At 42.2% G+C, this 14,104-nt stretch overlaps 1 protein-coding gene across 3 annotated transcripts in view; it reads left to right on the top strand.

The window, feature by feature from the left end:
* Positions 1–235: 235 nt before the first annotated feature.
* LOC309396865 (guanylate-binding protein 1-like) overlaps positions 236–14,104 on the top strand; it is a 57,800-nt gene continuing 43,931 nt past the window's right edge. Inside the window, exons 1-11 of one of the 3 annotated variants that reach the window (XM_081962372.1) lie at positions 236–440; positions 2,260–2,387; positions 2,858–2,967; positions 4,402–4,598; positions 5,283–5,525; positions 6,745–7,025; positions 8,107–8,319; positions 8,485–8,587; positions 9,977–10,170; positions 11,305–11,475; positions 12,182–12,380. In XM_081962372.1, the coding sequence (XP_081818498.1) occupies positions 269–440; positions 2,260–2,387; positions 2,858–2,967; positions 4,402–4,598; positions 5,283–5,525; positions 6,745–7,025; positions 8,107–8,319; positions 8,485–8,587; positions 9,977–10,170; positions 11,305–11,475; positions 12,182–12,259 (1,890 nt within the window). In that variant the 5' untranslated portion in view covers positions 236–268 and the 3' untranslated portion in view covers positions 12,260–12,380. Of the gene's footprint in view, positions 441–2,259; positions 2,388–2,857; positions 2,968–4,401; positions 4,599–5,282; positions 5,526–6,744; positions 7,026–8,106; positions 8,320–8,484; positions 8,588–9,976; positions 10,171–11,304; positions 11,476–12,181; positions 12,381–14,104 lie in introns of those variants that run through there. The other 2 variants (XM_081962371.1, XM_081962373.1) reach the window with 2 other exon arrangements.

The raw sequence follows: 14,104 nt of genomic DNA on the forward strand, positions 1-14,104 counted from the left end.
GACAGGTGTGCCACCAGAGGCTGGGTTGGGTCTGGAGACCCCCTTTCCCTTCGGCTGAGTGGCTTCTGGAGGTCTGGGAGGAAGGGACGGCTTGAGAAAGGATCTGGGATTACAAAGCCCATGTGCTCATTGACCTGGGATGGGCTTGATGTCACTGTGATGAACATGGGGGGCGGGGAGGAGGGTCTTTTATAGTTCTTCTTTGGGAAGAAAGTTCCTGAAGCTGCCACATCTTCTCTGCAGCTGCATCTTCTCCTCCAAAGCCAGGATGGAGGCTCCCGTGTGCCTGATTGAGAACAGGAGAAATCGTCTCCATGTTTCTCCGGAGGCCCTTCGGTTGCTCTCGGAAATCCGGAATCCGGTGGTGGTGGTGTCCATCGTGGGACTGTATCGCACGGGCAAGTCCTACCTGATGAACAAGCTGGCTGGCAAAAATTCAGGTGAGAAGGACTGAGATGAGCCAGGGCGATATCCACAAGGTGAAACCCCTGGGTGATAATAGGAACACCCTCAATTCCGGGGTTTTCTGCTCTGATGGGCAAGTGTGGAGTCCAGGACTGTAACTTTCCCAAATGGTCACTATGAATGATGATCATCTGGTGACAAGGAACTCTTTGGACCAATGTTAATTTGCAAAGTCTTATCATAGTTTTTAAGATTACTATTGGCTCCATGGGGGAAACCGGACCAGAAACCCAATCTGCTAATCTACTGTATTGTAAAGCTGCCTTGACAGAATCTTGCCGGTATGAAAGTACAATTCTTCACTCTTCTTCTTTACCGCTGGAGAAACTGGGGAGGGTCTCTTCTGAGCCTCTTGCTTCTCCCACTATCCATCTGCAGGTCGAGCTGCCTCTTATTCAACCATTTTTTAGGCGGTGCCTCCAGACCTAGATGCCCAAGGCCTTTCCCACATACCGTTACACAAACTTTAAAATGGAGATTTAATCAATGCATATTCATACTTTTGCTCCTGAGGGGTTGAGTTTTTTTTAGCTTCTGAGAAATGTAGTCTCTTCCCCCTTTCTTTGAGCATTCTTTCTTTGAGCATTTCCACTCAAGCCAGTAATACTATTATCAAATTTAGAGGTGATACATCAGTGGTGAGACTCCTCTCTGGGGGAGCGGGGGATGAGTCTGCCTATCAAGATGAGATGGATCAGTTGCTTTCATAGTGTGGAGACAATAACTTGGTCCTTAACGCCAATAAGACTAAGGAGATTATAGTGGAGTATAGAAGGAATAGGGACGCTGTGGCTCAGTGGCTAAGACACTGCACTTGTCAATCAGAAAGGTTGGCATTTCGGCGGTTTGATTCCCTAGTGCTGCATAATGGAGTGAGCTCCCGCGACTTGTCCCAGCTTCTGCCAACCTAGCAGTTCGAAAGCATGTAAAAAATGCAAGTAGAAAAATAGAAACTATATAAAATAGGTAAAAGCGTTTCCTGCTCCTTCAGTGTTTAGTCATGTCGGTCACATGACCACGGAAATGTCTCCTGGCAGCGCTGGCTCTTCGGCTTTGAAACAGAATTGAGCACCGTCCCCTAGAGTCGGGAACAACTAGCACATATGTGCAAGGGGAACCTTTACCTTTACCTATAGAAGGAATACATCAGGCATCCAGCCCTTGCTTATGGTTTGCCAATTGCACAGTGGCAGATGGGACAGCGCTCCAGAGGGTCAACGTCATTGCCCAGAGGATCATGGGTTGCCCTCTCCCCTCTTTGGAAGAGGGTTGTAGCCCCCACTGCCTTAAGAAAGTTCAAAACATTCTTAAAGATCCATCTCATCCTGGACACCCTTATTTTGAACTATTACCATCTGGCAGACGGTACAGGACAATAAAAACAATGACAAATAGGCTGAAAAACAGCTTCTATCCCAGGGCAGTAACTGTATTGAATTTTACTGTATGGTGCAATATTAATGCAATATCAGAGGTTTTCAATTCAATTGTTTAGAATGTGAAGGATGTGTGTTTTGTCTTATTTTTTATGTATATTGTACACTGAAGATGGCATTTAACTTCGTTGTATGAGTGCAATGATAATAAAGTAACTGAACTAACTAAACTTCTGTTCAACGTGATATATATTGGATTATTTTCATCTGGGAAACCGCACCCTTGCATAACTTCCTGCTTCAAGGAGTAAAGACAATGAACAACCAGAAAAATTAGTGCTGAAAACCTGTATCTTATTATTAACTGTTGCTCACATATTACAAGATCTAAACCGTATCAATTTTTTTCCATTTGTAGGTTTCTGTTTGGGCTCCACAGTGGAAGCAAAAACAAAAGGAATCTGGATGTGGTGCGTTCCTTATCCGGACAGGCCTAAACAAACCCTTGTCCTGCTGGATACCGAAGGGTTAGGTGATGTGCAAAAGGTGAGTTTGTGTTTGTGTATTCCCTTTTACAAAAGAATGACATTACATGTATTAATCGTCCACCTGTGGCCTTACTCGCAAGTCCACCCCTATTCTTTAGCTGTTCCCTAAAGGGTGTGGCTTGCTGAGCATGGTGTGGCTTGCTGAGCATGGCATGGTGGGCATGGCAGGGGAAGGATACTGCAAAATCCCCATTTCCTCCTGATCAGCTGGTACTCGGGAGGCAGAGAATAGATGGGGTGAGGCCAGTCAGAGGTGGTATTTGCCGGTTCTCCAAACTACTCAAAATTTCCGCTACTGGTTCTCCAGAACTGGTCAGAACCTGCTGAATACCACCTCTGGTATAAGGTTTCCTGCTTGAGCAGGGGGTTAGACTAGAAGATCTCCAAGGTCCCTTCCAACTCCGTTATTTTGCCATATACTCACAAGAAGTCAGAAACGGATGATAACTTTTTTTTGTCCCTCTTTAGGGCAGTCCTCAAAATGATACCGAGATCTTCACTTTGGCCGTGTTGCTAAGCAGCACCCTCGTCTACAACAGTATTGGGACCATTGATCAGACTGCCCTGGACAAGCTTCAGTATCCTTCTCAAGAATAGCTCTGTTGTTCTATGCCAGAAGTGGGGAAGTGTAGCTGGCCCAGGAATTCTGGAAGTTGAAGTCCACAAGTCATAAAAGGGCCACAGTGACTCACCCGTTTTTTTCAAAATTATTATTATATAAAATATAAAATCCAGGAAGGAAAAGAAAAGAAAAAAAATAAGGACGTGAAAGGGAACAGAAAAAGGGGGTGGGGAATACAAGGGGGAAGAGAAAGAGAAAGAAAAGGGGATATGAACTTCCAACTCTTCCTAGCTTAGTACAAGACAAACATACTCTGACCTCAACTTTTTGCTTTTACTCATTAATATATAATTAGCCATTTCTATAACACCAAATCTTTCTAATCAACAAAACCACGATCAAAGTTTTTTTTTCTTCAAGAGCACAAATCCCAGTAGTGGCATCCAGATAAGAACATATTTTCCTCTTTAAATAAAATAATCAAGTTAACCATTCCTGTTTATCTTCCTTGCTATGGAAATAACGTATATTTCTATTTGCACCTAGTAATCTTTATAAACTCTCACCATTTTTTCACAAAGTTTATTATATTCTTTCAAATTCTTTGGCCTAAAAAAAAAGGGGGGGGGCGGGAGGAATCTTTTTTCCCCCCTCTCCCTTTTACCCGCTTTTTTTCCTTCAAGGTCGTAAACTTTTTTTAAAGTAAAAAAGACACTTTTTTTTCTTTTAAGTCAAAACTTTCTAATACAACTTATTGTTTAACTTTAACATAAACTTTAAACTTCAATGTTATATTTAGCTCCCTACCTCCAAACTAGCCTTATAGAATAATTATTTTTTTCTTTATAAATATCCTTTTTAACATACAGAGTTTTTCTTTAAACTGACATTAATACAGGTACTCTCAAATACATTTTCACTAGCTTTTGCCAACTTTAAGAGTGGTTTAACATTATATCTATATCTATATCTATCTGTCTATCTATCTATCTATCTATCTATCTATCTATCTATCTATCTATCTATCTATCTATCTATCATCTATCATCTATATAAAATAATATAACTCTGAAATTCCCCATCCCTATTCTATGCAATCAGATTTGGAGTGAGGCAGCTTTCAGGAACATTCTTGCCTAAGTCATTTCCAAATTCATCTGCTTGCATTTTCCCAACATGCTAAACTTGATTGATTGAATGAATGTTGACTGGTTTGGGATATTGTGTAGAGGCAGAAAATGGGTTGAGGCAACGAATAAGCAAAGCCTGTTATTAGAACCGCATTGCTCTTCAACTGGGATAATTTCACTTTCATTTTGAGAGCTATATAATGTTGTTTCATTTATTTGACAATTGCCTGGGTAGCAGATCTTCTGTTTACCCTTCCAGGCCACCCTCTTTATTCACTGCACTTTATATACATGTATGGATTCCTAAACTGGCCCAACAGTTTTGTGACAGAGCTGTCTGAACATATCAAGACCAAGTCTTCCTCCATTCCTGGAGATACAAATGATACCTCTGAATTCGTTGGCTTCTTCCCAACGTTTGTCTGGACGGTGCGAGATTTCACACTGCAGCTGGAACAGAATGGGAAACCCATCACGGAGGATGAATATCTCGAACATGCTCTGGAATTAAAAAAAGGTACCGATGACAGATGCATTGTGAAGATCTCCGTGGTCGTTTGGATAAGGGATAGGAGCCATTGGGCCTAAATTTTCCTTCTTCAGGGAGAAACAAAATGGTCCTCGGTTATTAGTGAAAAGAGTCTCTTGAGCCAGTTTCATTTTTCTCTTTGATCTCTCTCTTTGAAGTCACCAGGATAGAAACCAGGAGATGGTGAGTTCTAGTCCCACTTTAGTCATGAAACCTGGCTGGTTGATTTTGGCCAATCACCAGAAGACTGTGAGTTCTAGTCCCACATTAGCCATTAAAGCTGGCTGGGTGACTTTGGGTCAATCACCAGGAGACTGTGAGTTCTAGTCCCACCTTAGCCATGAAAGTTGGCTGGGTGACTTTGGGCCAATTACCAGGCGATGGTGAGTTCTAGTCCCACCTTAGCTTTGAAAGCTGATTGGGTGACTTTGGGCCAATTACCAGGAGATGGTGAGTTCTAGTCCCACCTTAGCTTTGAAAGCTGATTGGGTGACTTTGGGCCAATTACCAGGAGATGGTGAGTTCTAGTCCTACCTTAGCCATGGAAGTTAGCTGGGTGACTTTGGGCCAATCCCCGAGAGACTGTGAGTTCTAGTCCCGCCTTCTCCAATGAAATGTCCACTAGCAGATGCAATTCAAACTCACCTTGAAGATGGACATGTTGTTTTCTAGGGAACACCGAAACGGAGCAGACATTCAATCTGCCACGCAAATGCATCCGTTTTTTCTTCCCCACCCGGAAGTGTTTCATCTTTGATTGTCCTACTACAAGGAAGAAGTTACCTTTCCTAGAACAGATGGAGGACAGTGAGCTGGACCCTGAATTTGTGGAACAAGCGAAGATGTTCTGTCATTACGTCTATTGGAGTTCTCGAGAGAAGACCCTTCCAGGCGGGCACGTTGTCACTGGCAACTGTAAGTGCCTCTAGTTCTACTTTTACTACAGATAGTCCTCCACCGATTGAGCCCAGAATTTCCATTTCTAAGTGAGACCTTTGTTAAGTGAGCTTTGCTCCATTTTATGACCTTCCTTGCCACGGTTCTTAAGTGAATCGCTGCAGTATAGTGAATTTGGCTTTCCCACTGACTATAGAATAGAATAGAATAACAGATTTGGAAGGGACCTTGGAGGTCTTCTAGTCCAACGCCCTGCTCAGGCAGGAAACCCTAGACCACTTCAGACAAAGGGTTATCCAACATCTTCTTAAAAACTTCCAGTGTTGGGGCATTCCAACTTCTGGTGGAGGCAAGCTGTTCCACTGATTAATTGTTCTAACTGTCAGGAAATTTCTCCTTTGTTCTAAATTGCTTCTCTCCTTGATTAGTTTCCACCCATTGTTTCTTTCCTGCCTTCAGGTGCCTTGGAGAATAGTTTGACTCCCTCTTCTTTGTGGCAGCCCCTGAGATATTGGAACACTGCTATCATGTCTCCCCTGGTCCTTCTTTTCATTAAACTAGACATACCCAGTTCCTGCAACCGTTCTTCATATGTTTTAGCCTCCAGTCCCCTAATCATCATTGTTGCTTTTCTCTGCACTCTTTCTAGAGTCTCCAAATCTTTTTTACATTTTACATCTTTTTACTCTTTGCTTGTCAGAAGGTCACAAAAAGATGATTACATGACCCTGGGACTCTGCAACCGTCATGAAAACATGCCAGTTGCCAAGCATTTACTCACTATAAACCAGACTCAAGAAACTAAGGCATTCTACTGCAGGTTGCTTGGATGGATGGTGACTGCCATATTTTCCGAACCTGAGTGGCTTTCTGGAGGATGCTTCATTCAAGAGAATGAGGGATAAGGAGTTCAAATCTTCCAACTGTCCCTGACTAATAATAATAACAATAACAACAACAACAATACAAGTCGTTCTCAATTTCCACCATTTATTTAGCGACCTTCTCACAATGGGGAAGCCAGATTCACTTAGCAACCGTGTTATTAACTTAACAACTCCAATGATTCACTTAGCAACCAAGACAAGACAGATCATAAATTGGGGCAAACCACTCACTTAACCAGCGTTTTGCTTAGCAACAGAATTTTTGCACTCAATTGTGGTTGTAAGTCTAGACTATCTACACCCATATACGCAGCTGATGCTCCAATAATCTATTATGTTTGTCTATGCAGTGTTGGCAAAGTTAGCCAAGGGCTATGTGGATACTATCTCTAGTGGGAACGTTCCCTGCCTGGAGAATGAAGTCTTGGCCTTGGCTGAGATTGAGAACAGGGCAGCCGTGCAGGAAGCTGTTGCTCACTATGCGCAACTGATGGAGCAAAGGGTGGAGCTACCCACTGAGACTCTCCAGGAACTTCTGGATGTACACAAAAAATGTGAGGAACAAGCCCTCAAGAAGTTCATGGCTCGTGCTTTTAAGGATGATACACATAAATTCCAGGCTGAATTCATGGTAGGTAATAATAAGACACCAACCTTCATAGAGGATGTTTCTTTATTTGTCTCAGAAGCATCACAATTAAAATAAGGCATACTATACCACATATAAATTAAAAAATACGATACAAGATTAAAATATGTGCAAATTAAATAGAACTTGCCCAGAAACTAGCAACATGTTCTGTCACACTGCCGTGAGGTCCTGAAGTGTATACTGATGAGGACACTAAGGGCAGGTATACATCTGTGTGGCTGTCTGCATGTCACCACAATCGCAAAGGGCAAAGGCCAATGGATAGCCCCATTTGTCCAGAGTGTTTCTGGATCTTGTTGGATCTGTGTGAAGTTTATTTCAGATTTCCATCCTGCTCAACTTTCTCCAGACCCAGGTGCCAGATCCAACCATCCTTTGTTGGTTCTTTGTAGCTTTCCATAGGTCCTCTATTCATAGACAGTACTTAAAGCTTATGGGTCCTTGGGATCTGGTATCCTGGCCTCCATATCTTCTGTATAAGAATGGGTATGTAGACAGTATTTAAGGCCCGTGGCTCCTGATGGTTGGCCTCCAGTAGTTTCTCTATTTATATGAATGCAGAGCATAGTATTCTTGTTATAGTTTCAGACAGATTGTGTACATTTTCTTCATCAATTGGAGGATGGCTGCCCCAAGATATTTTTAGAAACATTCTTGATTGCCCAGAAAGATACAAGATGGATGCGGTTAGAAACAGCCAGTAAGATTGACAGGATGTCAAGCAATGTCATCATTAAGCCTTTATGGACAATTATGTTCCTTCTCTAAGGATTAAATATCCTTTTGTTCAGTGTTTCTCAACCTTGGGGGCTTTAAGATCAATGGACTTTAATTCCCAGAATTCTGGCTGGGAAATTCTGGGAGTTGAAGTCCACACATCTTAAAGCTCCCAAGGTTGAGAAACACTGTTCTAGTTAAATTGAAGGACGAGAATGAGTCATTTCAAATTGTGATGAAGCTCTGTTTAATCACGGGAGATCACTCAAATTTAGACAGTGTACAAACATGGATTTCTTTGTCAAGTCTCAGCTCTTGCTTTGTTTTGTTTTATTCCTAACAGAAAACTGTGGTTAGCAAAAAGGAAGAGTACTGCAGCAAAAATGAGCTGAAATCTTCTGAAATCTGTTCAGCTTTATTGCACTCACTCTCTGAGAATCTGGAGCAGAACATCAAGAACGGAAGCTACTCCCGACCTGGTGGCCACCAGGAATTTGTAAATGACCTCCAAAAAGTGGAGAAACAATTCTTGGAGACACCTAAGAAAGGAATAATGGTACAAAATGATGAGGGTGCTAAATTAATACTCATTTTGTGGTCCACTTCAGAGCCATGTTATTTTCCAGGGAGATTGTTCAGTGGTTTACTTTGGCAAAGCTTCTTTCTCATTGTTGGCAATTCTATATAACTCTAGATTATTCTCTTTTCCCCCTTCAATCAGGCAAGGAAAATCCTGAAAGAATTCCTCCACAGCAAGGAAAACATCAGCAAAACCATCCTTCAAAGTGATGTGAGCCTTCAAGAGAAGGAGAAGGAAATAGCAGGTAAAGGTGTGAACAAGTTGTCAAATGATGCTGGGATATTGGTTCTGCTTTGAAGGTGGGAAAAGACCTGTTTATCCTTAAACCCATCACTAATTGGGAAAATGCTTTCCTCTCCATTTAACTTGGTGATAGAGAGGTTTTCTTTTTCTGCCTTATTATCCAATATTTGCAAATATACTCATATTCTCAGGTAGTCCTCAATTTACAACCATTATTTGGAAATCATTCAAAGTTACAACAACACTGAAAAAAGTGATTTGCAACTGTTGTTCCTCTCACTTAAGACTGTCTTAGCACCTTCACAGTCATGTGATCAAAATTGGCAACTGGCATGTATTTATGACTGTTGCATCAACCTGAGTTGTCATGAGCCGTGGTGGCGCAGTGGTTAAAGTGCAGTACTGCAGGCTATTTCTGCTGCCTGCTGGCTGCCTGCAATTTGACAGTTCAAATCTCACCAGGCTCAAGGTTAACTCAGCCTTCCATCCTTCCAAGCTGGGTAAAATGAGGAATTGTTAGGGGCAATAGGCTGACTCTGTAAACCACTTAAAGAGGGCTGTAAAGCACTGTAAAGCAGTATATAAGTCTAAGTGCTAGTGCTATCTCAATTTGTGACTGTCCCAACTGGCTTCCAACAAGCAAAGTCAAAAGGGGAATCTGGATTCACCTAACAACTGGGATGATTCACTCAACAACCACGTCAGAAAAGGTCAGGTGGTCAGGTGATCACCATCTGTGATCTTCAATACTGGCTTCCAACAAGCAAAGTCAATGGGGAAGCCTATAGGAGGTTTCAAGTGGGGATTATGTGACATCATACCTAATGATGGAACTCTGTAGAGATTCTCAGTCATTCCAAGTCATGGTTTTCCCCAAAGGTGCTTTTTTCAGGAAGCAACTGGACTTTCTTGTTTTTTTCTTTTGAAGACGTTTCGCTTCTCATCCAAGAAGCTTTTTTAGCTCTCGACAGGATAGTGGGGAATGGAAGGATTTATATTCCTTGCAGATTCAGGGGGATGTGCTGTGAAGCAGCAAGGAAGAACAAAACTAGACACTACAGTTCTGCATCCATTCAGAGGGTTGTTGAAGCCCTTGGAGGTTTATCTGTGTCCTGAGGGTCACCAGAGTAGTGTTCCTGGTTCTTGGAGTCAAAGGGTGTTCATCCCAAATTGTATAGCTAAAGTACCTAATGATGTGATGCCAGAACTGGTGTCGATAAGCATCCCAGTCACATGATGCTGTGGCTTATTCCGGTCTCAATTACTACAGTTGAGCAAGGACTGCCTGTATGCCAAATCTATTCACTTATCACAGTATTTGCATACTACCAAATCCAGCCACCTTGCACACCACCTGCAGATGTTTGTCCTTCTTTTATTCCTGGTTTAGATGAAAAAATGAAGGCCAAAGCCAAAGAACTAGAGGATGAGGTCCTGAAGCAGGAAATGAAAATGCTCCAACAGAAAATGGAGGATCAGAAACAGAGCGAGGAGATGAACCTTCAGAAGCTAAAGGAGAAGATGGAGGAAGAAAGGAAACAGATGAAGGAAGAGTATGAGAGGATGGCCCAAAGCAAACTTAAGGTAGCACTATTATCTCAGCAGTGGTTTGTTGTAATTAGGCAGTTGGGTATAAACAGATATGTAGACTTTCAAAACAGAAAAGCAATGGATTTAGAACAAGTTTGTGTATCACAAGTGCTTCTTCCTTTTTTTGTCACATTCTCTTCACTTTATGTCATTTTGATCACATTGGAATACATTTATTTGCATGGGGTACATTTTAAAAGCCAGTGGGACCATATTAAAGAAAGGAAATTGTACAATCAGTGGAAGAGGGAGCATCCAAAAGCTTTCCAGTGCTCAGGGGGATGTGCTGTGAAAAAGCAAAGAAGAACAAAACTAGTCACTACAGTTCATAGCACGTACAGAGTTACACTAGTAGTAAAGAAAGTCAAGGAACAGAAAGTCAAGGAAATGTTGAGCTCAATTATGATCGTAAGTCGAGGACTAATTGTATTGACGGTGAAGATATTGAAGCGGTGCATAGCTTCTGCCTTTTAGGGATCAACCATCAACAATAAAAAACCCCAGCAATCAAGAAACATGCCGTAATGCAGGGGTGTCAAACTTAATGTCATTAATGGCTGCATCAGAGCTGTGGTTGACCTCTGGGGGCCGGGCGGGTATGGCTCAATGGGTGGGCATGGCCAGCTTGGTGCCACTCACTGGGTGTGGCTGACTGGGTGGGCATCACCACTCCCTAAACTGCTGGCAAATTTCCTCTTTGCGTTGGGTAGACTGGACCGAAGCCATGCTGGCCTGATCTTTCCTCTTTGCATTGGGTTGATCAGGCCGAAGGGAGGCGGGTTGGCTCCTTCCATTTTCCAGGACGACCCTGTGGGCCAAATCTGACCACATCGCAGGCCAAATCTGGCCTGCAGGCCTTGTATTTGACACCCCTGCCATAATGGGTCAGCACATGGAAGGGGAACAGCAAAGACCTTGGAAAATATGTGTCTGTACCTACAAAATTCAAAATTGTGTATTTAGTTTCATTTGATGCCTAATTTCCATTGACCTCACACAGGCCTCTAAAGGACTGGATGTGGCCCAGGGGGGAGGTGGGTAAAATGGCCAAGTCTATTGTTGAACTGGTCTGCAAAGCTAGTTGCATGTCTCCTTTCACTCTAATAATGATGCTTGCTCTGCCTGCAGGAACAGAAGGCTTTATTGGAAGAGGGTTTCTGCAAGGAAGCGAACCAACTGACCAAGGAAATTGAGCAGCTCAAAACCAGAAAGGAAGCTGTGGAAGGACCAAGTTGGATCGACTCAGCTCTTGACTTATTTAAAACGGCACTCAATATTGCAGGGCCCATACTTGCTACGGTATTTTTAAAATCGACTAAGCGTTTCTAATCCAGAACTTCTGCATAGATTTTTAAAAAAGATGTCCCCGCTTTAAAAGTTGGATAACCTTTCAGGGGTCGGGGTTTTTTTTTAAAAAGAAGTGAGAAACTCAAAGTGGTCTGGAAGAAGAAAAACAAGATAATTAGGACAATAAATAGTTATTTTGTAAATCGATTTTCTAATCCAGATAATTTTATTTCAAGTGAAATTTCTCTCCCAGGAAGTGCCTCTACTTCCTAGAAAGGACCTGGCTGCACTCATGCGACAGTTATTTTAGATTCATTACGTAGATTTAAATTCATGGCGTGCAAAATCATTCTCGGACCCTTAGGGATTTCTTTAAGAAGCCTGAGATTTGATTTCAAAGCGTCATGAATGGTTTCATAAGTTGAATTCAGGCTTCATGTTTAATCTCCTCTTACGATCTTGATCGAATCAAGATGCCACTTTATATTGCCCTGGTAAGGCCACACTTGGAATACGGCATCCAGTTTTGGTCGCCACACTGTAAAAAAGGTGTTGAGACTCTGGAAAGAGTGCAGAGAAGAGCAACAAAGAGGATTAGGGGAGTGGAGGCTAAAGCATACAAAGATCAGCGCCTTGAATTGGGTATGTGTCAACTCTGAAACTGGCCTGGCCAAAGCCATGTTGGAGCTTCAGGGTGCTGTCACACTTGTGAACCAAGGTCCTTCTCACACCTGACCCCAAAAAAGAGGAGTCTGGTCGCAAGGCAACTGGACAACATGATGATTGGACCCTGTGACAGGTTGTTTGGGGTGGAGAGAAAATGTTGACTTTTAATTAGGTGAAAAACCGCAGGAAACTTCAGGGCTGTTTTTCACCAGGTCTGTGCCAATATGATATATCCAATAAAGCTACTCTTTGAGGAATTCATCTGCCTCGGAGTTTTGCTTGGTACAGGTCTATTACTTGGAACTCTGACAGTATGTCTACTTAACGTAAAGAAGGAGTAGAGCAGGAGTGGGTTCCGGCAGGCATTACTGCCGGTTCGCTCATGTCCATGCTACATGCGCGTACGCATGCTCAGTGCAATTAAAATTGCTCTGCACATGCGCAGAACTGAAAAGCAAGATGGCGGCACCGTAGGCGCTGCTTGAGAACTGGTCACTGCTGGTGCCAGCAACCCAGGTCGCCAGACTACTACCGGTTCAGTCAAACCAGTCCAAACCGGTAGGACTGGACCACTGGAGTAGAGGTGACATGATAGCAGTGTTCCAATATCTTGGGGGTTGCCACAAAGAAGAGGGGTTGACTATTCTCCAAAGCACCTGAGGGCAGGACAAGAAACAATGGATGGAAACTAATGAAGGAGAGAAGCAACCTAGAACTAAGGTGAAAATACCTGACAGTTAGAACAATTAATCAGTGGAACAACTTGTCTCCAGAAGTTGTAAATGCTCTGTTGAGTGAGAAGCCTATTTACACTAGTTCACGATGGATGAATGGCTGCTAAAGTTGATAGAGTTAGCAGAGATGGCTAAACTGACTGTTTTGGTCAAAGAAAAAAATACAAATACTTTTATGTCTACTTGGAAACCACTTCTGGACTTTGTGCTTGAGATGGGGAAAAAATGAAACTTTGATCTTGGGTTTTGCCGATTAGCTAGATTCGTAGTTATAGAAATAGGTAGTTTATTATGTAAAGGTAAAAAGTTGAGGTTTGATGTTAATGCCTTATTCGACTGCACCAAAGGGAGTCGGAAATCAATGCCTTCTTTTTCTTATTTCCCCTTGCTTTCCCCCCACTTTTTTCTTCCCCTTCCCTAACTTTTGTATTTTCTTTGTATGCTATATTATAAAGGAATAAAATATTATTTTAAAAAACCAGTTCCCATGTTGGTTAAACCATAAATTGACTCAGTCAAATGCCCGATTTGTTGTTTCCTGATGTGAGGTAGCCAATTATCACACAAGGGAGGAAACTGCAACCTGTCCATTCTGTACATGGCAAAGAGCTTGCTGTCGGGATTAAATCACAAAAACGAGAGAGCCCCAATTGGCATAGCTTTAAACCCTTTTTTTAAAGTGGTACTTTAAATCACTAAAAACCAAGGAACGTGATCATTAGCAAGCAAGTGGCAACAAGCAATAAAGTATTGTCATATTGAGGGTGACCCTCCCAAAAGTGGGGTCAATATTAAAATTTTACAGCCCTTGCTCTCTACAGTGTGAAGTCCACCTAAGTTGGTTTCCTTAGTTTTTAAATTCCTGCTCTGCATTATGGAGCAGGGTGGAAGGAAAACACCCATTTCAAAAGTGATTCAGTTATTTATCAAAGCAAGCCAGGCTTTTTCAGGCTTCTGCATGGAATTTTTTTAAAAAAGATATCCCCTCTTTAAGAGTTGTATAACCTTTCAGGAGTCAGGTTTTTTTAAAAAAAAACAAATCAGAAACTCAAAGTGGGCTGGCAAAGCAAAACAAGATAATTAGGACAAAGTCCCAGAGATTTGCAATAAACTCATAAATCATCTTGGGTTGGGTTGCCCAAGACTCATTTAGAATATAGATAAGAGATAGAACATGCTCCGATGATGATTGAGCCCCAGATTCCCCCCCCCCAAAGAGGTTTATATTTTCTGGCCATAAC

The sequence above is a fragment of the Natrix helvetica genome, assembly GCF_964273705.1.
Source record: "Natrix helvetica genome assembly, chromosome: 9".
NCBI classification, from domain to species: Eukaryota; Metazoa; Chordata; class Lepidosauria; order Squamata; family Natricidae; genus Natrix; species Natrix helvetica.